Source organism: Bombina bombina, chromosome 6 (assembly GCF_027579735.1).
Source record: "Bombina bombina isolate aBomBom1 chromosome 6, aBomBom1.pri, whole genome shotgun sequence".
Lineage (NCBI taxonomy): Eukaryota > Metazoa > Chordata > Amphibia > Anura > Bombinatoridae > Bombina > Bombina bombina.
In genome coordinates, this window is record NC_069504.1 from 1,139,482,432 (window position 1) to 1,139,508,395 (window position 25,964).

The following is a 25,964-nucleotide window of genomic DNA, read 5'->3' on the forward strand; positions in this document are numbered from 1 at the left end:
ACTATGACATATGGATACTTCTCTGTGTGCGCCAAACCCACCTCTAGTGTTTATTGCCAAAAAGCTCTACTTTGGTTTCATCTGACCATAGAACTCAATCCCATTTGAAGTTTTAGTAGTGTCCGGCAAATTGAAGATGCTTGAGATTGTTTTAGGATGGGAGTAGAGGCTTTTTTCTTGAAATCCTTCCAAAAAAACTTGTGGTGATGTAAGTGACTTCGTATTGTAGTTCTGGAAACTTTCTGACCCCAAGACGCAACTAACTTTTGCAATTCTCCAGCTGTGATCCTTGGGGATATTTTGGCCACTCGAACCATCCTCTTCATGGTGCGTTGAGACAATATAAACACACGTCCTCTTACAGGTTGATTTGTAACATTTCCAGTTGACTGGAACTTCTTAATTTTTTCCCTGATGGTGGAAATGGACATGCATTGGCTATTTTCTTATAGCCACTTCCAATTGTGTGAATCTCAACAATCTTTTGCTGCACATCACAGCTATATTCCTTGGCCTCAACCATTGTGAAATTACTAAGGGAATTTGACCTATGTGTTACCTCATATTTATACCCCTGTGAAACAGGAAGTCATGGTTGAACAAATTCCTGTTCCTAGTCACCCAGGTGTACTAAAAAATGTAAAATATAAACGGGAATATACTTTACAAATATATTTTTCTCATATGAATTCATAGGGGTGCCGATAATTGTGCCACACATTTAGCAAATATTTATTTATTTTTGGATAAACCTGTGTTTTGTTTGCAATTTTTTTATATCCATGAGAGCAGATTATTTTTGTGTATGGTTTGAACAAAATATCAAAATATTAAACAATAAAGACAATGTTTAACAGCCTTCTTTGCTCATATTTACCAAGGGTGTCAATATTAGTGGAGGGCACTGCCTATAGGAATATCTATTTGTAATACATAGAACATATTCTGCTATGTGCAGAACATTGGAATGTGCAATATTTACAGTAAATGTCGGCATTTAACAACTTTTGAAATGCTTGAGCAATGCCGCCCCCTGCAAATTCCCAATCGGCCACTAGCAGGGGTTGTCAATCATCCCGATCATATTGTATCGGGATGATTGCAGTCCGCCATCTAAAAGATGGAGGACAAGTTAAGGAGCAGCGGTTTTATAAACGCTGCTTTGTAACTTAAGTTTCTAGTGAGCTGGAAACTTTGGGGGTAGAAAGCAGCATCTTCTGCTTAATAAATCTACCACAAGACCTAAGATCAGACCTAAACAGACCCTGCAGCCCCTCTATCAGCCACAAGCCACATAAGACTTCAGATCAGACTCTGGGCCTGCATCCCCTATATCATCTGCATGCTCATAGCATATCTCACCCTATGACCCTGAACCCTCTATGTCAGCTGCATGCTCATAGCATATCTCACCCTATGACCCTGAACCCTCTATGTCAGCTGCATGTCACCCTAGCCCTGCAGCATCTCTGCCAGTCACTTGCCTCATCAAACCTCTTATTAAACCCCTGTGCCTTCTGCCCTTATATCAGCTGTACACCCACATCACCAGCATCAGATCAGACACTTGCTGAAAATGTTGCAAACCGGTCGGTGCCTCTGAGCATGGACTTGCTGACATAATTTACTGTTCGTGAACTGAACCCATAAATTTTATTTGAATCTCAAAAGGATTTTGAAAGGAGCAAAATGCAATTTAATTCTAACATTAGAAACTAAAGAATTATTCTCTTAAATTGTTATGAATCTTTATTTGTAAAGCACCAACATATTGTGTAGCACCATACAGGGGATACAGAATAAACACAAGATGGGGAAGGCACCTAGACAGAGAGATCACATGGCCTTTCTTACTACAGAGCTTACAATCTAAGGAGTCACAATCCCTTAAAGGGACAGGAAACTCCCACATTTTCTTTCATGATTTGGATAGACAATACAATTTTAATCAGCTTTCCAATTTACTTCTGTTATCAATTTGCTTCATTCTCTTGTTATCCTTTGCTGAAGGAACATTGGCAGCTAGCTGAGCACATCTAGTTATCTAATTACAAGAGACAAATGTGTGCAGGCACCAATCAGCAGCTAGCTCCCACTAGTGTAAGATATGAGTATTATTTTTCAACAAGGGATACCAAGAGAACAAATCACATTTGAATAGAAGTTAATTTAAAATTGCATGCTGTATCTGAATCATGCAAAATAATTCATTTTGACTTTCCTATCCCTTAAACATTGTTCATATAACGATTTCTACAAAATTCAAGACTAGGGGCATTTTTATTGTTAAGTGTTGAAATGTGATTTAGTTAAAAAATAGTTTAAAATGTTGGTTAACTCTGTGGGGTAGATTTTGTAAGCTCACCAGAAACATAAGTTAAGAAGCAGTGGTCATAAGAACGCTGCTCCTTAACTCATTCGCCACCTCTGAGGTGGCGGACAGCAATCAGCCCGATGGCCGCAAATGTGCAGGGGGCGGCATTGCACAAGCAGTTACCAAGATGCCCGCCCGACATTTCATAAATCTACCCCTACGGCTGGAACTGAAATGCTTCACTTTGACTGTATAAACAACAGGACTGTGTGTTAGTTTACAGTGTGTGAAGAGGGCATCACAAATTTTGTGCAATAGAAACTAATGTGATTATTTTGTGGATTTGTTATATATTTTTTATCAATGTTAATTTGCTTTAGGTTCTGTTATCTGATGATAAAACAGCGGAATGACCTGAAGCGTAAGTTACAGAACAGCCTTGTGGGCTGACAAATACCCTAGCAGAATGTTAGCTCGGAAGAGCATCATCCCAGAGGAATATGTCCTGGCACGTATCGCAGCAGAGAATTTACGTAAGCCGAGAGTTCGTGACCGTCCACACAAAGCAAGATTTGTGGCCAAGAACGGAGCCTGCAATGTTGCTCATAAGAACATTCGTGAGCAAGGACGTTTCCTGCAAGATGTGTTCACTACTCTGGTGGACCTCAAGTGGCGCCACACCTTGGTCATCTTCACCATGTCCTTTCTATGCAGCTGGCTGCTGTTTGCCATGATGTGGTGGCTGGTGGCCTTTGCACATGGAGACATGAATATTTCAAAGGAGAAGTTCCTGGAACCTTGTGTAACAAACGTACAGTAAGTGAAACGTTACAAGAAACTGCACTTTGTACAAAAAGATGTATTTAGATTTTTTTTTAGAAAACACCATTTACATAACATTCCATTGGGCAATAGCTGACAGCTCAGGCTGATGGGAAGATAGGCGCTAGGAATGACCTGGATTCCTAAATTTTAAATCTAAAAGAAAGAACATTATTATTATAATTATTTATTCCTAAAGCTCTGCCACACTTCCATAGTGCTGAGTACATGAGTAGGGGACACTGATTCGGGGTAAACCAGCATGAATGTGCAGAGGCGTAACTAGAAACCACAGGGCCCAGGTGCAAGAACCTAAAAAGCCCCCCTACCCTCCCCCCTACATTTAACAAAGAAAAAAAAATGTGAATCAGATTACATGTCTGCAAAAGGAGGTACCCTGTGCCCACAGTCCGTGAAATGGTCTGACCCCCTATTACTGTATATAGTGACACTGTTTAACCCACCAGTACTGTATATAGTAAGTTAGTGACACAGTCTGTAATCTGCCGGTGAGATGGCTGGCCTGACTCTACCCGCCCCAGTACTTTATAAAGTGATCACAGTAGTCTGTGACATGGTCCAGCCCCCCGTACCGTATATAGTGGTACTGTATAGTGAAACTGTTTACCCCGCACCCCCCATGCTGTATTAACAAGGTCTGTAATTTGCTGGTTTCACAAACATACACACATACATGCATAAATACACACACAGTCACATAAACACACACACACAAATACACATACATGCATAAACACACACACACAGTCACATACACACATACATGCATAAATACACACACAGTCACATACACACACACACACATGCATAAATACACACAGTCACATACACACATACACACACACACACAAACACACATGCATGCATAAATACACACACACAGTCACATACACACACACACACAAACACACATACATGCATAAATACACACAGTCACATACACACACACACACACACACACACACACAAACACACATACATGCATAAATACACACACACAGTCACATACACACATACACACACACAAACACACATACATGCATAAATACAGACACACAGTCACATACACAAATACATGCATAAATACAGACACACAGTCACACACACAAACACAAACACACATACATGCATAAATACACACACACAGTCACATACACACATACATGCATAAATACACACACAGTCACACACACACACATGCATAAATAAACACACACAGACACATACATGCATAAATACACACACAGTCACACACACCCACACACATAACACACACATAGCACACACAAACATAAACACCAATGGGTAAAACAGAAACACTAACCCCTGTAGTCAGAGACACTAGTGAAGCATCATGTCACACTCACATGATATCAGTGCAGGCAGTGGCAGGTCAATATTTTATATTGGGGGGGGGTATTTTTTTTTTTTTTAAATCTGGGCCCAGTCGCAATTGCAACATCTGCACTCCCTGTAGTTCCGCCCCTGTTAATGTGCGACATGGATAGATGAAGGGAAAGAAATGCCAGATATATCAGGGCGTGGGGTTCTTGGCCTGGTGAGGGTTGAGAAGCTTGAGGTTGAATAATGAATGTTGAGGTGAGATATGTATATGAAAAGGCTGAGGGACAGCCCAGAGATTGTCTAGTGAATCACAATACACAGAGCCAAAGGGAGTGTATTCTGTCTTATCCAGGGATACAAAGCAGACCTCTTACTGTGACAAACACTCTAATAGAATAGTGGTGTCTGTAACATGTGGGTGCGTACATACAAGTACACATGCATATTGTCAGTATGTCATTGTCACATTAATATCATACACTGGTACATGGTAGATGCTAATAGTATAAACACACAATCAGTACACACTAATAATGCATTAGACCAGTTTATATGTCTAACACACAATCAGTACACACTAATAATGCATTAGACCAGTTTATATGTCTAACACACAATCAGTACACACTAATAATGCATTAGACCAGTTTATATGTCTAACACACAATCAGTACACACTAATAATGCATTTGACCAGTTTATATGTCTAACACACAATCAGTACACACTAATAATGCATTATACCAGTTTATATGTCTAACACACAATCAGTACACACTAATAATGCATTATACCAGTTTATATGTCTAACACACAATCAGTACACACTAATAATGCATTAGACCAGTTTATATGTCTAACACACAATCAGTACACACTAATAATGCATTAGACCAGTTTATATGTCTAACACACAATCAGTACATACTAATAATGCATTATACCAGTTTATATGTCTAACACACAATCAGTACACACTAATAATGCATTAGACCAGTTTATATGTCTAACACACAATCAGTACACACTAATAATGCATTATACCAGTTTATATGTCTAACACACAATCAGTACACACTAATAATGCATTAGACCAGTTTATATGTCTAACACACAATCAGTACACACTAATAATGCATTAGACCAGTTTATATGTCTAGCACACAATCAGTACACACTAATAATGCATTAGACCAGTTTATATGTCTAACACACAATCAGTACACACTAATAATGCATTAGACCAGTTTATATGTCTAACACACAATCAGTACACACTAATAATGCATTATACCAGTTTATATGTCTAACACACAATCAGTACACACTAATAATGCATCAGACCAGTTTATATGTCTAACACACAATCAGTACACACTAATAATGCATCATACCAGTTTATATGTCTAACACACAATCAGTACATACTAATAATGCATTATACCAGTTTATATGTCTAACACACAATCAGTACACACTAATAATGCATTATACCAGTTTATATGTCTAACACACAATCAGTACACACTAATAATGCATTATACCAGTTTATATGTCTAACACACAATCAGTACACACTAATAATGCATTATACCAGTTTATATGTCTAACACACAATCAGTACACACTAATAATGCATTAGACCAGTTTATATGTCTAACACACAATCAGTACACACTAATAATGCATTATACCAGTTTATATGTCTAACACACAATCAGTACACACTAATAATGCATTAGACCAGTTTATATGTCTAACACACAATCAGTACACACTAATAATGCATTAGACCAGTTTATATGTCTAACACACAATCAGTACATACTAATAATGCATTATACCAGTTTATATGTCTAACACACAATCAGTACACACTAATAATGCATTATACCAGTTTATATGTCTAACACACAATCAGTACACACTAATAATGCATTATACCAGTTTATATGTCTAACACACAATCAGTACACACTAATAATGCATTATACCAGTTTATATGTCTAACACACAATCAGTACACACTAATAATGCATCAGACCAGTTTATATGTCTAACACACAATCAGTACACACTAATAATGCATTATACCAGTTTATATGTCTAACACACAATCAGTACACACTAATAATGCATCATACCAGTTTATATGTCTAACACACAATCAGTACACACTAATAATGCATCATACCAGTTTATATGTCTAACACACAATCAGTACACACTAATAATGCATTATACCAGTTTATATGTCTAACACACAATCAGTACACACTAATAATGCATTATACCAGTTTATATGTCTAACACACAATCAGTACACACTAATAATGCATTATACCAGTTTATATGTCTAACACACAATCAGTACACACTAATAATGCATTATACCAGTTTATATGTCTAACACACAATCAGTACATACTAATAATGCATTATACCAGTTTATATGTCTAACACGCAATCAGTACACACTAATAATGCATTAGACCAGTTTATATGTCTAACACACAATCAGTACACACTAATAATGCATTAGACCAGTTTATATGTCTAACACACAATCAGTACACACTAATAATGCATCATACCAGTTTATATGTCTAACACACAATCAGTACACACTAATAATGCATTATACCAGTTTATATGTCTAACACACAATCAGTACACACTAATAATGCATTATACCAGTTTATATGTCTAACATACAATCAGTACACACTAATAATGCATTAGACCAGTTTATATGTCTAACACACAATCAGTACACACTAATAATGCATTAGACCAGTTTATATGTCTAACACACAATCAGTACACACTAATAATGCATCATACCAGTTTATATGTCTAACACACAATCACTACACACTAATAATGCATTATACCAGTGTATATGTCTAACACACACTCAGTACACAATAATAATGCATCATACCAGTTTATATGTCTAACACACAATCAGTACACACTAATAATGCATTATACCAGTTTATATGTCTAAAGCACAATCAGTACACACTAATAATGCATTATACCAGTTTATATGTCTAACACACAATCAGTACACACTAATAATGCATCAGACAAGTTTATATGTCTAACACACAATCAGTACACACTAATAATGCATTATACCAGTTTATATGTCTAACACACAATCAGTACACACTAATAATGCATTAGACCAGTTTATATGTCTAACACACAATCAGTACACACTAATAATGCATTAGACCAGTTTATATGTCTAACACACAATCAGTACACACTAATAATGCATTATACCAGTTTATATGTCTAACACACAATCAGTACACACTAATAATGCATTAGACCAGTTTATATGTCTAACACACAATCAGTACACACTAATAATGCATTATACCAGTTTATATGTCTAACACACAATCAGTACACACTAATAATGCATTAGACCAGTTTATATGTCTAACACACAATCAGTACACACTAATAATGCATCATACCAGTTTATATGTCTAACACACACTCAGTACACACTAATAATGCATCATACCAGTTTATATGTCTAACACACACTCAGTACACACTAATAATGCATTATACCAGTTTATATGTCTAACACACAATCAGTACACACTAATAATGCATTAGACCAGTTTATATGTCTAACACACAATCAGTACACACTAATAATGCATTAGACCAGTTTATATGTCTAACACACAATCAGTACACACTAATAATGCATTAGACCAGTTTATATGTCTAACACACAATCAGTACACACTAATAATGCATTATACCAGTTTATATGTCTAACACACAATCAGTACACACTAATAATGCATTATACCAGTTTATATGTCTAACACACAATCAGTACACACTAATAATGCATTAGACCAGTTTATATGTCTAACACACAATCAGTAAACACTAAGGCCTAGATTTAGAGTTCGGCGGTAGCCGTCAAAACCAGCGTTAGAGGCTCCTAACGCTGGTTTTGGGCGCCCGCTGGTATTTGGAGTCAGTGATTAAAGGGTCTAACGCTCACTTTTCAGCCGCGACTTTTCCATACCGCAGATCCCCCTACGCCATTTGCGTAGCCTATCTTTTCAATGGGATCTTTCTAACGCTGGTATTTAGAGTCGTTTCTGCAGTGAGCGTTAGAGCTCTAACGACAAGATTCCAGCCGCCTGAAAATAGCAGGAGTTAAGAGCTTTCTGGCTAACGCCGGTTTATAAAGCTCTTAACTACTGTACCCTAAAGTACACTAACACCCATAAACTACCTATGTACCCCTAAACCGAGGTCCCCCCACACCGCCGCCACTCGATTAAAATTTTTAACCCCTAATCTGCCGACCGCCACCTACGTTATACTTATGTACCCCTAATCTGCTGCCCCTAACACCGCCGACCCCTGTATTATATCTATTAACCCCTAACTTGCCCCCCACAACGTCGCCGCAAGCTACTTAAAATAATTAACCCCTAATCTTCCGACCGCAAATCGCCGCCACCTACGTTATCCCTATGTACCCCTAATCTGCTACCCCTAACATCGCCGACCCCTATGTTATATTTATTAACCCCTAATCTGCCCCCCACAACGTCGCCGACACCTACCTACACTTATTAACCCCTAATCTGCCGAGCGGACCTGAGCGCTACTATAATAAAGTTATTAAGCCCTAATCCGCCTCACTAACCCTATCATAAATAGTATTAACCCCTAATCTGCCCTCCCTAACATCGCCGACACCTACCTTCAATTATTAACCCCTAATCTGCCGACCGGAGCTCACCGCTATTCTAATAAATGTATTAACCCCTAAAGCTAAGTCTAACCCTAACACTAACACCCCCCTAAGTTAAATATAATTTTTATCTAACGAAATAAATTAACTCTTATTAAATAAATAATTCCTATTTAAAGCTAAATACTTACCTGTAAAATAAATCCTAATATAGCTACAATATAAATTATAATTATATTATACCTATTTTAGGATTAATATTTATTTTACAGGCAACTTTGTAATTATTTTAACCAGGTACAATAGCTATTAAATAGTTAAGAACTATTTAATAGTTACCTAGTTAAAATAATTACAAATTTACCTGTAAAATAAATCCTAACCTAAGATATAATTAAACCTAACACTACCCTATCAATAAAATAATTAAATAAACTACCTACAATTACCTACAATTAACCTAACACTACACTATCAATAAATTAATTAAACACAATTGCTACAAATAAATAACATTAAATAAACTATCTAAAGTACAAAAAATAAAAAAGAACTAAGTTACAGAAAATAATAAAATATTTACAAACATAAGAAAAATATTACAACAATTTTAAACTAATTACACCTACTCTAAGCCCCCTAATAAAATAACAAAGCCCCCCAAAATAAAAAATTCCCTACCCTATTCTAAAATACAAATATTACAAGCTCTTTTACCTTACCAGCCCTGAACAGGGCCCTTTGCGGGGCATGCCCCAAGAATTTCAGCTCTTTTGCCTGTAAAAAAAAACATACAATACCCCCCCCCAACATTACAACCCACCACCCACATACCCCTAATCTAACCCAAACCCCCCTTAAATTAACCTAACACTACCCCCCTGATGATCTTCCTACCTTGTCTTCACCATGCCAGGTTCACCGATCCGTCCTGGCTCCAAGATCTTCATCCAACCCAAGTGGGGGCTAGACATCCACTGAAGAAGTCCAGAAGAGGGTCCAAAGTCTTCCTCCTATCCGGCAAGAAGAGGACATCCGGACCGGCAAACATCTTCTCCAAGCGGCATCTTCTATCTTCTTCCATCCGATGACGACCGGCTCCATCTTGAAGACCTCCAGCGCGGATCCATCCTCTTCTTCCGACGACTAGACGACGAATGACGGTTCCTTTAAGGGACGTCATCCAAGATGGCGTCCCTCGAATTCCGATTGGCTGATAGGATTCTATCAGCCAATCGGAATTAAGGTAGGAATTTTCTGATTGGCTGATGGAATCAGCCAATCAGAATATAGTTCAATCCGATTGGCTGATCCAATCAGCCAATCAGATTGAGCTCGCATTCTATTGGCTGATCGGAACAGCCAATAGAATGCGAGCTCAATCTGATTGGCTGATTGGATCAGCCAATCGGATTGAACTATATTCTGATTGGCTGATTCCATCAGCCAATCAGAAAATTCCTACCTTAATTCCGATTGGCTGATAGAATCCTATCAGCCAATCGGAATTCGAGGGACGCCATCTTGGATGACGTCCCTTAAAGGAACCGTCATTCGTCGTCTAGTCGTCGGAAGAAGAGGATGGATCCGCGCTGGAGGTCTTCAAGATGGAGCCGGTCGTCATCGGATGGAAGAAGATAGAAGATGCCGCTTGGAGAAGATGTTTGCCGGTCCGGATGTCCTCTTCTTGCCGGATAGGAGGAAGACTTTGGACCCTCTTCTGGACTTCTTCAGTGGATGTCTAGCCCCCACTTGGGTTGGATGAAGATCTTGGAGCCAGGACGGATCGGTGAACCTGGCATGGTGAAGACAAGGTAGGAAGATCATCAGGGGGGTAGTGTTAGGTTAATTTAAGGGGGGTTTGGGTTAGATTAGGGGTATGTGGGTGGTGGGTTGTAATGTTGGGGGGGGGGTATTGTATGTTTTTTTTTACAGGCAAAAGAGCTGAAATTCTTGGGGCATGCCCCGCAAAGGGCCCTGTTCAGGGCTGGTAAGGTAAAAGAGCTTGTAATATTTGTATTTTAGAATAGGGTAGGGAATTTTTTATTTTGGGGGGCTTTGTTATTTTATTAGGGGGCTTAGAGTAGGTGTAATTAGTTTAAAATTGTTGTAATATTTTTCTTATGTTTGTAAATATTTTATTATTTTCTGTAACTTAGTTCTTTTTTATTTTTTGTACTTTAGATAGTTTATTTAATGTTATTTATTTGTAGCAATTGTGTTTAATTAATTTATTGATAGTGTAGTGTTAGGTTAATTGTAGGTAATTGTAGGTAGTTTATTTAATTATTTTATTGATAGGGTAGTGTTAGGTTTAATTATATCTTAGGTTAGGATTTATTTTACAGGTAAATTTGTAATTATTTTAACTAGGTAACTATTAAATAGTTCTTAACTATTTAATAGCTATTGTACCTGGTTAAAATAATTACAAAGTTGCCTGTAAAATAAATATTAATCCTAAAATAGCTATAATATAATTATAATTTATATTGTAGCTATATTAGGATTTATTTTACAGGTAAGTATTTAGCTTTAAATAGGAATTATTTATTTAATAAGAGTTAATTTATTTCGTTAGATAAAAATTATATTTAACTTAGGGGGGTGTTAGTGTTAGGGTTAGACTTAGCTTTAGGGGTTAATACATTTATTAGAATAGCGGTGAGCTCCGGTCGGCAGATTAGGGGTTAATAATTGAAGGTAGGTGTCGGCGATGTTAGGGAGGGCAGATTAGGGGTTAATACTATTTATGATAGGGTTAGTGAGGCGGATTAGGGCTTAATAACTTTATTATAGTAGCGCTCAGGTCCGCTCGGCAGATTAGGGGTTAATAAGTGTAGGCAGGTGTCGGCGACGTTGTGGGGGGCAGATTAGGGGTTAATAAATATAACATAGGGGTCGGCGATGTTAGGGGTAGCAGATTAGGGGTACATAGGGATAACGTAGGTGGCGGCGGTTTACGGAGCGGCAGATTAGGGGTTAAAAGTGTAATGCAGGGGACAGCGATAGCGGGGGCGGCAGATTAGGGGTTAATAAGTGTAAGGTTAGGGGTGTTTAGACTCGGGGTACATGTTAGGGTGTTAGGTGCAGACTTAGGAAGTGTTTCCCCATAGGAAACAATGGGGCTGCGTTAGGAGCTGAACGCTGCTTTTTTGCAGGTGTTAGGTTTTTTTTCAGCTCAAACAGCCCCATTGTTTCCTATGGGAGAATCGTGCACGAGCACGTTTTTGATGCCGGCCGCGTCCGTAAGCAACTCTGGTATCGAGAGTTGCATTTGCGGTAAAAATGCTCTACGCTCCTTTTTTGGAGCCTAACGCAGCATTTGTTTGAACTCTCGATACCAGAGTTAAATTTATGGTGCGGCCAGAAAAAAACCCGCGGAGCGTTAACAGCCCTTTTACCGCCGAACTCTAAATCTAGGCCTAATAATGCATTATACCAGTTTATATGTCTAACACACAATCAGTACACACTAATAATGCATTATACCAGTTTATATGTCTAACACACAATCAGTACACACTAATAATGCATAATACCAGTTTATATGTCTAACACACAATCAGTACACACTAATAATGCATTAGACCAGTTTATATGTCTAACACACAATCAGTACACACTAATAATGCATTATACCAGTTTATATGTCTAACACACAATCAGTACACACTAATAATGCATTAGACCAGTTTATATGTCTAACACACAATCAGTACACACTAATAATGCATTAGACCAGTTTATATGTCTAACACACAATCAGTACACACTAATAATGCATTATACCAGTGTATATGTCTAACACACAATCAGTACACACTAATAATGCATTATACCAGTTTATATGTCTAACACACAATCAGTACACACTAATAATGCATTATACCAGTTTATATGTCTAACACACAATCAGTACACACTAATAATGCATTATACCAGTTTATATGTCTAACACACAATCAGTACACACTAATAATGCATCAGACCAGTTTATATGTCTAACACACAATCAGTACACACTAATAATGCATTATACCAGTTTATATGTCTAACACACAATCAGTACACACTAATAATGCATTTGACCAGTTTATATGTCTAACACACAATCAGTACACACTAATAATGCATTAGACCAGTTTATATGTCTAACACACAATCAGTACACACTAATAATGCATTAGACCAGTTTATATGTCTAACACACAATCAGTACACACTAATAATGCATTAGACCAGTTTATATGTCTAACACACAATCAGTACACACTAATAATGCATTATACCAGTTTATATGTCTAACACACAATCAGTACACACTAATAATGCATCATACCAGTTTATATGTCTAACACACACTCAGTACACACTAATAATGCATCATACCAGTTTATATGTCTAACACACACTCAGTACACACTAATAATGCATTAGACCAGTTTATATGTCTAACACACAATCAGTACACACTAATAATGCATTAGACCAGTTTATATGTCTAACACACAATCAGTACACACTAATAATGCATTAGACCAGTTTATATGTCTAACACACAATCAGTACACACTAATAATGCATTAGACCAGTTTATATGTCTAACACACAATCAGTACACACTAATAATGCATTATACCAGTTTATATGTCTAACACACAATCAGTACACACTAATAATGCATTATACCAGTTTATATGTCTAACACACAATCAGTACACACTAATAATGCATTATACCAGTTTATATGTCTAACACACAATCAGTACACACTAATAATGCATTATACCAGTTTATATGTCTAACACACAATCAGTACACACTAATAATGCATCATACCAGTTTATATGTCTAACACACAATCAGTACACACTAATAATGCATCATACCAGTTTATATGTCTAGCACACAATCAGTACACACTAATATTGCATTATACCAGTTTATATGTCTAACACACAATCAGTACACACTAATAATGCATTAGACCAGTTTATATGTCTAACACACAATCAGTACACACTAATAATGCATTAGACCAGTTTATATGTCTAACACACAATCAGTACACACTAATAATGCATTAGACCAGTTTATATGTCTAACACACAATCAGTACACACTAATAATGCATTAGACCAGTTTATATGTCTAACACACAATCAGTACACACTAATAATGCATTAGACCAGTTTATATGTCTAACACACAATCAGTACACACTAATAATGCATTAGACCAGTTTATATGTCTAACACACAATCAGTACACACTAATAATGCATTAGACCAGTTTACATGTCTAACACACAATCAGTACACACTAATAATGCATTAGACCAGTTTACATGTCTAACACACAATCAGTACACACTAATAATGCATTAGACCAGTTTATATGTCTAACACACAATCAGTACACACTAATAATGCATTAGACCAGTTTATATGTCTAACACACAATCAGTACACACTAATAATGCATTAGACCAGTTTATATGTCTAACACACAATCAGTACACACTAATAATGCATTAGACCAGTTTATATGTCTAACACACAATCAGTACACACTAATAATGCATTAGACCAGTTTATATGTCTAACACACAATCAGTAAACACTAATAATGCATTATACCAGTTTATATGTCTAACACACAATCAGTACACACTAATAATGCATTATACCAGTTTTTATGTCTAACACACAATCAGTACACACTAATAATGCATCATACCAGTTTATATGTCTAACACACAATCAGTACACACTAATAATGCATTAGACCAGTTTATATGTCTAACACACAATCAGTACACACTAATAATGCATTAGACCAGTTTATATGTCTAACACACAATCAGTACACACTAATAATGCATTAGACCAGTTTATATGTCTAACACACAATCAGTACACACTAATAATGCATTAGACCAGTTTATATGTCTAACACACAATCAGTACACACTAATAATGCATTATACCAGTTTATATGTCTAACACACAATCAGTACACACTAATAATGCATTAGACCAGTTTATATGTCTAACACACAATCAGTACACACTAATAATGCATTATACCAGTGTATATGTCTAACACACAATCAGTACACACTAATAATGCATTATACCAGTTTATATGTCTAACACACAATCAGTACACACTAATAATGCATTATACCAGTTTATATGTCTAACACACAATCAGTACACACTAATAATGCATTATACCAGTTTATATGTCTAACACACAATCAGTACACACTAATAATGCATCAGACCAGTTTATATGTCTAACACACAATCAGTACACACTAATAATGCATTTGACCAGTTTATATGTCTAACACACAATCAGTACACACTAATAATGCATTTGACCAGTTAATATGTCTAACACACAATCAGTACACACTAATAATGCATTAGACCAGTTTATATGTCTAACACACAATCAGTACACACTAATAATGCATTAGACCAGTTTATATGTCTAACACACAATCAGTACACACTAATAATGCATTAGACCAGTTTATATGTCTAACACACAATCAGTACACACTAATAATGCATTATACCAGTTTATATGTCTAACACACAATCAGTACACACTAATAATGCATCATACCAGTTTATATGTCTAACACACACTCAGTACACACTAATAATGCATCATACCAGTTTATATGTCTAACACACAATCAGTACACACTAATAATGCATTAGACCAGTTTATATGTCTAACACACAATCAGTACACACTAATAATGCATTAGACCAGTTTATATGTCTAACACACAATCAGTACACACTAATAATGCATTAGACCAGTTTATATGTCTAACACACAATCAGTACACACTAATAATGCATTAGACCAGTTTATATGTCTAACACACAATCAGTACACACTAATAATGCATTATACCAGTTTATATGTCTAACACACAATCAGTACACACTAATAATGCATTATACCAGTTTATATGTCTAACACACAATCAGTACACACTAATAATGCATTATACCAGTTTATATGTCTAACACACAATCAGTACACACTAATAATGCATTATACCAGTTTATATGTCTAACACACAATCAGTACACACTAATAATGCATTATACCAGTTTATATGTCTAACACACAATCAGTACACACTAATAATGCATCATACCAGTTTATATGTCTAACACACAATCAGTACACACTAATAATGCATCATACCAGTTTATATGTCTAGCACACAATCAGTACACACTAATAATGCATTATACCAGTTTATATGTCTAACACACAATCAGTACACACTAATAATGCATTAGACCAGTTTATATGTCTAACACACAATCAGTACACACTAATAATGCATTAGACCAGTTTATATGTCTAACACACAATCAGTACACACTAATAATGCATTAGACCAGTTTATATGTCTAACACACAATCAGTACACACTAATAATGCATTAGACCAGTTTATATGTCTAACACACAATCAGTACACACTAATAATGCATTAGACCAGTTTATATGTCTAACACACAATCAGTACACACTAATAATGCATTAGACCAGTTTATATGTCTAACACACAATCAGTACACACTAATAATGCATTAGACCAGTTTATATGTCTAACACACAATCAGTACACACTAATAATGCATTAGACCAGTTTATATGTCTAACACACAATCAGTACACACTAATAATGCATTAGACCAGTTTATATGTCTAACACACAATCAGTACACACTAATAATGCATTAGACCAGTTTATATGTCTAACACACAATCAGTACACACTAATAATGCATTAGACCAGTTTACATGTCTAACACACAATCAGTACACACTAATAATGCATTAGACCAGTTTATATGTCTAACACACAATCAGTACACACTAATAATGCATTAGACCAGTTTATATGTCTAACACACAATCAGTACACACTAATAATGCATTAGACCAGTTTATATGTCTAACACACAATCAGTACACACTAATAATGCATTAGACCAGTTTATATGTCTAACACACAATCAGTACACACTAATAATGCATTATACCAGTTTATATGTCTAACACACAATCAGTACACACTAATAATGCATTAGACCAGTTTATATGTCTAACACACAATCAGTACACACTAATAATGCATTATACCAGTTTATATGTCTAACACACAATCAGTACACACTAATAATGCATTATACCAGTTTATATGTCTAACACACAATCAGTACACACTAATAATGCATTAGACCAGTTTATATGTCTAACACACAATCAGTACACACTAATAATGCATTAGACCAGTTTATATGTCTAACACACAATCAGTACACACTAATAATGCATTATACCAGTTTATATGTCTAACACACAATCAGTACACACTAATAATGCATCATACCAGTTTATATGTCTAACACACAATCAGTACACACTAATAATGCATTATACCAGTTTATATGTCTAACACACAATCAGTACACACTAATAATGCATTATACCAGTTTATATGTCTAACACACAATCAGTACACACTAATAATGCATTAGACCAGTTTATATGTCTAACACACAATCAGTACACACTAATAATGCATTATACCAGTTTATATGTCTAACACACAATCAGTACACACTAATAATGCATTATACCAGTTTATATGTCTAACACACAATCAGTACACACTAATAATGCATTATACCAGTTTATATGTCTAACACACAATCAGTACACACTAATAATGCATTATACCAGTTTATATGTCTAACACACAATCAGTACACACTAATAATGCATTAGACCAGTTTATATGTCTAACACACAATCAGTACACACTAATAATGCATTAGACCAGTTTATATGTCTAACACACAATCAGTACACACTAATAATGCATTAGACCAGTTTATATGTCTAACACACAATCAGTACACACTAATAATGCATTATACCAGTTTATATGTCTAACACACAATCAGTACACACTAATAATGCATTATACCAGTTTATATGTCTAACACACAATCAGTACACACTAATAATGCATTATACCAGTTTATATGTCTAACACACAATCAGTACACACTAATAATGCATTAGACCAGTTTATATGTCTAACACACAATCAGTACACACTAATAATGCATCATACCAGTTTATATGTCTAACACACAATCAGTACACACTAATAATGCATTATACCAGTTTATATGTCTAACACACAATCAGTACACACTAATAATGCATTAGACCAGTTTATATGTCTAACACACAATCAGTACACACTAATAATGCATTATACCAGTTTATATGTCTAACACACAATCAGTACACACTAATAATGCATTAGACCAGTTTATATGTCTAACACACAATCAGTACACACTAATAATGCATTATACCAGTTTATATGTCTAACACACAATCAGTACACACTAATAATGCATTATACCAGTTTATTTGTCTAGCACACAATCAGTACACACTAATAATGCATTAGACCAGTTTATATGTCTAACACACAATCAGTAAACACTAATAATGCATTAGACCAGTTTATATGTCTAACACACAATCAGTACACACTAATAATGCATTAGACCAGTTTATATGTCTAACACACAATCAGTACACACTAATAATGCATTAGACCAGTTTATATGTCTAACACACAATCAGTACACACTAATAATGCATTAGACCAGTTTATATGTCTAACACACAATCAGTACACACTAATAATGCATTAGACCAGTTTATATGTCTAACACACAATCAGTACACACTAATAATGCATTATACCAGTTTATATGTCTAACACACACTCAGTACACACTAATAATGCATTATACCAGTTTATATGTCTAACACACAATCAGTACACACTAATAATGCATTAGACCAGTTTATATGTCTAACACACAATCAGTAAACACTAATAATGCATTATACCAGTTTATATGTCTAACACACAATCAGTACACACTAATAATGCATTATACCAGTTTATATGTCTAACACACAATCAGTACACACTAATAATGCATTATACCAGTTTATATGTCTAACACACAATCAGTACACACTAATAATGCATTAGACCAGTTTATATGTCTAACACACAATCAGTACACACTAATAATGCATTAGACCAGTTTATATGTCTAACACACAATCAGTACACACTAATAATGCATTATACCAGTTTATATGTCTAACACACAATCAGTACACACTAATAATGCATTAGACCAGTTTATATGTCTAACACTACAATCAGTACACACTAATAATGCATTAGACCAGTTTATATGTCTAACACACAATCAGTACACACTAATAATGCATTAGACCAGTTTATATGTCTAACACACAATCAGTACACACTAATAATGCATTATACCAGTTTATATGTCTAACACACAATCAGTACACACTAATAATGCATTAGACCAGTTTATATGTCTAACACACAATCAGTACACACTAATAATGCATTAGACCAGTTTATATGTCTAACACACAATCAGTACACACTAATAATGCATTAGACCAGTTTATATGTCTAACACACAATCAGTACACACTAATAATGCATCATACCAGTTTATATGTCTAACACACAATCAGTACACACTAATAATGCATTAGACCATTTTATATGTCTAACACACAATCAGTACACACTAATAATGCATTATACCAGTTTATATGTCTAACACACAATCAGTACACACTAATAATGCATTAGACCAGTTTATATGTCTAACACACAATCAGTACACACTAATAATGCATTCATACCAGTTTATATGTCTAACACACAATCAGTACACACTAATAATGCATTATACCAGTTTATATGTCTAACACACAATCAGTACACACTAATAATGCATTATACCAGTTTATATGTCTAACACACAATCAGTACACACTAATAATGCATTATACCAGTTTATATGTCTAACACACAATCAGTACACACTAATAATGCATTAGACCAGTTTATATGTCTAACACACAATCAGTACACACTAATAATGCATTAGACCAGTTTATATGTCTAACACACAATCAGTAAACACTAATAATGCATTAGACCAGTTTATATGTCTAACACACAATCAGTACACACTAATAATGCATTAGACCAGTTTATATGTCTAACACACAATCAGTACACACTAATAATGCATTATACCAGTTTATATGTCTAACACACAATCAGTACACACTAATAATGCATTATACCAGTTTATATGTCTAACACACAATCAGTACACACTAATAATGCATTATACCAGTTTATATGTCTAACACACAATCAGTACACACTAATAATGCATTATACCAGTTTATATGTCTAACACACAATCAGTACACACTAATAATGCATTAGACCAGTTTATATGTCTAACACACAATCAGTACACACTAATAATGCATCATACCAGTTTATATGTCTAACACACAATCAGTACACACTAATAATGCATTATACCAGTTTATATGTCTAACACACAATCAGTACACACTAATAATGCATTATACCAGTTTATATGTCTAACACACAATCAGTACACACTAATAATGCATTATACCAGTTTATATGTCTAACACACAATCAGTACACACTAATAATGCATTAGACCAGTTTATATGTCTAACACACAATCAGTACACACTAATAATGCATTATACCAGTTTATATGTCTAACACACAATCAGTACACACTAATAATGCATTAGACCAGTTTATATGTCTAACACACAATCAGTACACACTAATAATGCATTATACCAGTTTATATGTCTAACACACAATCAGTACACACTAATAATGCATTAGACCAGTTTATATGTCTAACACACAATCAGTACACACTAATAATGCATTATACCAGTTTATATGTCTAACACACAATCAGTACACACTAATAATGCATTATACCAGTTTATATGTCTAACACACAATCAGTACACACTAATAATGCATTATACCAGTTTATATGTCTAACACACAATCAGTACACACTAATAATGCATTAGACCAGTTTATATGTCTAACACACAATCAGTACACACTAATAATGCATTAGACCAGTTTATATGTCTAACACACAATCAGTACACACTAATAATGCATTAGACCAGTTTATATGTCTAACACACAATCAGTACACACCAATAATGCATTATACCAGTTTATATGTCTAACACACACTCAGTACACACTAATAATGCATTATACCAGTTTATATGTCTAACACACAATCAGTACACACTAATAATGCATTAGACCAGTTTATATGTCTAACACACAATCAGTACACACTAATAATGCATTAGACCAGTTTATATGTCTAACACACAATCAGTACACACTAATAATGCATTAGACCAGTTTATATGTCTAACATACAATCAGTACACACTAATAATGCATTAGACCAGTTTATATGTCTAACACACAATCAGTACACACTAATAATGCATTAGACCAGTTTATATGTCTAACACACAATCAGTACACACTAATAATGCATTAGACCAGTTTATATGTCTAACACACAATCAGTACACACTAATAATGCATTAGACCAGTTTATATGTCTAACACACAATCAGTACACACTAATAATGCATTAGACCAGTTTATATGTCTAACACACAATCAGTACACACTAATAATGCATTAGACCAGTTTATATGTCTAACACACAATCAGTACACACTAATAATGCATTATACCAGTTTATATGTCTAACACACAATTAGTACACACTAATAATGCATTATACCAGTTTATATGTCTAACACACAATCAGTACACACTAATAATGCATTAGACCAGTTTATATGTCTAACACACAATCAGTACACACTAATAATGCATTAGACCAGTTTATATGTCTAACACCCAATCAGTACACACTAATAATGCATTAGACCAGTTTATATGTCTAACACGCAATCAGTACACACTAATAATGCATTATACCAGTTTATATGTCTAACACACAATCAGTACACACTAATAATGCATTAGACCAGTTTATATGTCTAACACACAATCAGTACACACTAATAATGCATTAGACCAGTTTATATGTCTAACACACACTCAGTACACACTAATAATGCATTATACCAGTTTATATGTCTAACACACAATCAGTACACACTAATAATGCATTAGACCAGTTTATATGTCTAACACACAATCAGTACACACTAATAATGCATTAGACCAGTTTATATGTCTAACACCCAATCAGTACACACTAATAATGCATTAGACCAGTTTATATGTCTAACACGCAATCAGTACACACTAATAATGCATTAGACCAGTTTATATGTCTAACACACAATCAGTACACACTAATAATGCATTATACCAGTTTATATGTCTAACACACAATCAGTACACACTAATAATGCATCATACCAGTTTATATGTCTAACACACAATCAGTACACACTAATAATACATTAGACCAGTTTATATGTCTAACACACAATCAGTACACACTAATAATGCATTAGACCAGTTTATATGTCTAACACACAATCAGTACACACTAATAATGCATTAGACCAGTTTATATGTCTAACACACAATCAGTACACACTAATAATGCATTATACCAGTTTATATGTCTAACACACAATCAGTACACACTAATAATGCATTATACCAGTTTATATGTCTAACACACAATCAGTACACACTAATAATGCATTATACCAGTTTATATGTCTAACACACAATCAGTACACACTAATAATGCATTAGACCAGTTTATATGTCTAACACACAATCAGTACACACTAATAATGCATTATACCAGTTTATATGTCTAACACACAATCAGTACACACTAATAATGCATTATACCAGTTTATATGTCTAACATACAATCAGTACACACTAATAATGCATTATACCAGTTTATATGTCTAACACACAATCAGTACACACTAATAATGCATTAGAGCAGTTTATATGTCTAACACACAATCAGTACACACTAATAATGCATTAGACCAGTTTATATGTCTAACACACAATCAGTACACACTAATAATGCATTATACCAGTTTATATGTCTAACACACAATTAGTACACACTAATAATGCATTATACCAGTTTATATGTCTAACACACAATCAGTACACACTAATAATGCATTAGACCAGTTTATATGTCTAACACACAATCAGTACACACTAATAATGCATTATACCAGTTTATATGTCTAACACACAATCAGTACACACTAATAATGCATTATACCAGTTTATATGTCTAACACACAATCAGTACACACTAATAATGCATTAGACCAGTTTATATGTCTAACACACAATCAGTACACACTAATAATGCATTAGACCAGTTTATATGTCTAACACACAATCAGTACACACTAATAATGCATTAGACCAGTTTATATGTCTAACACACAATCAGTACACACTAATAATGCATTAGACCAGTTTATATGTCTAACACACAATCAGTACACACTAATAATGCATTAGACCAGTTTATATGTCTAACACACAATCAGTACATACTAATAATGCATTATACCAGTTTATTTGTCTAGCACACAATCAGTACAAACTAATAATGCATTAGACCAGTTTATATGTCTAACACACAATCAGTACACACTAATAATGCATTATACCAGTTTATATGTCTAACACACAATCAGTACACACTAATAATGCATTAGACCAGTTTATATGTCTAACACACAATCAGTACACACTAATAATGCATTAGACCAGTTTATATGTCTAACACACAATCAGTACACACTAATAATGCATCATACCAGTTTATATGTCTAACACACAATCAGTACACACTAATAATGCATCATACCAGTTTATATGTCTAACACACAATCAGTACACACTAATAATGCATTATACCAGTTTATATGTCTAACACACAATCAGTACACACTAATAATGCATCATACCAGTTTATATGTCTAACACACAATCAGTACACACTAATAATGCATTAGACCAGTTTATATGTCTAACACACAATCAGTACATACTAATAATGCATTATACCAGTTTATATGTCTAACACACAATCAGTACACACTAATAATGCATTAGACCAGTTTATATGTCTAACACACAATCAGTACACACTAATAATGCATTATACCAGTTTATATGTCTAACACACAATCAGTACACACTAATAATGCATTAGACCAGTTTATATGTCTAACACACAATCAGTACACACTAATAATGCATTAGACCAGTTTATATGTCTAACACACAATCAGTACACACTAATAATGCATTAGACCAGTTTATATGTCTAACACACAATCAGTACACACTAATAATGCATTAGACCAGTTTATATGTCTAACACACAATCAGTACACACTAATAATGCATTAGACCAGTTTATATGTCTAACACACAATCAGTACACACTAATAATGCATTAGACCAGTTTATATGTCTAACACACAATCAGTACACACTAATAATGCATTAGACCAGTTTATATGTCTAACACACAATCAGTAAACACTAATAATGCATTAGACCAGTTTATATGTCTAACACACAATCAGTACACACTAATAATGCATTAGACCAGTTTATATGTCTAACACACAATCAGTACACACTAATAATGCATTATACCAGTTTATATGTCTAACACACAGTGGCCGTTCTACATAGGGTGCCAGGCGGGTGGAATGTTCCCCACCTCTTTAATTGAATCTCTCATTCAGAAGGTCAATGTGAAGCTGATGGGCCTTGTGCTAAATACCTATCCAAACCTACCTATGCAACAATGTAACTTTTAGCTGCAGTGCCATTGTAGTCCCCAGGCCCTGAACAGCCAGTTCCCTTTTTTCCCTACCCTTAATTGTCCTCTCTGGGGGCCCAATGATCAAACACTCACCGGCATGTAGAGAAATAACACAATGATTTTGGATTTCCTTTAGACCTTATATGGTAAGGTGGCTGATGGGGACATGCTTCGAATCTGAGATCTAATATTTCGGTAGGTCACTAACAAACAGGCAGAGGGCATGAATATGGTCTGAAGAAGACCATTGTCTGGGCAAACATCAGGTATAGATAGGTTGCTGGGTGCAGAGACATATATAGAGCATGACCAGGGTGATTGGGCATGTGACAACTGAGCTTGTTTGGATGTATGGTTGGTATACAAGTACTGGGTATAAGGACTGATATTCGTGCTTACAGCTTTCATAAAAAGGTTGTTGAAGCATTCACCTGAGCTGCAGTCTTGTATTGCTCATACAGCGGATAATACTGGGTCAGGGACTTAGTGTGGATCCTTTTATCCCAACCATATGGTCAAACACCACAATATAAAAACAGTAATGTCAGTACATTCTGCAGGTTTATACTTGTGCACACTATCAAGCACACTGTCTGTAATAATGCTACTAGTCTACTGACAACAGCCTATCACAGTAACTCCAGGGGTAGATTTTACCTCGCTAAATGACAACAGCATACGCTAGCAGCATTTAACATTGCACTAGCATTTCTGGTAAAATGCTTGTGCAATGCCACCCCCTGCTCACTCGTGGCCAATCTGCCACTAGCAGGGGCTGTCAATCATCTCGATCAGAT

At 35.1% G+C, this 25,964-nt stretch overlaps 1 protein-coding gene across 1 annotated transcript in view; it reads left to right on the forward strand.

Annotated features, from left to right (window-relative positions):
- KCNJ8 (potassium inwardly rectifying channel subfamily J member 8) overlaps positions 1 to 25,964 on the forward strand; it is a 48,891-nt gene that overhangs the window by 17,071 nt on the left and 5,856 nt on the right. The window contains exon 2 of the mRNA XM_053719118.1: positions 2,695 to 3,130. Coding sequence (XP_053575093.1) covers positions 2,781 to 3,130 — 350 coding nt within the window. The 5' untranslated portion in view covers positions 2,695 to 2,780. The remainder of the gene's footprint in view (positions 1 to 2,694; positions 3,131 to 25,964) is intronic.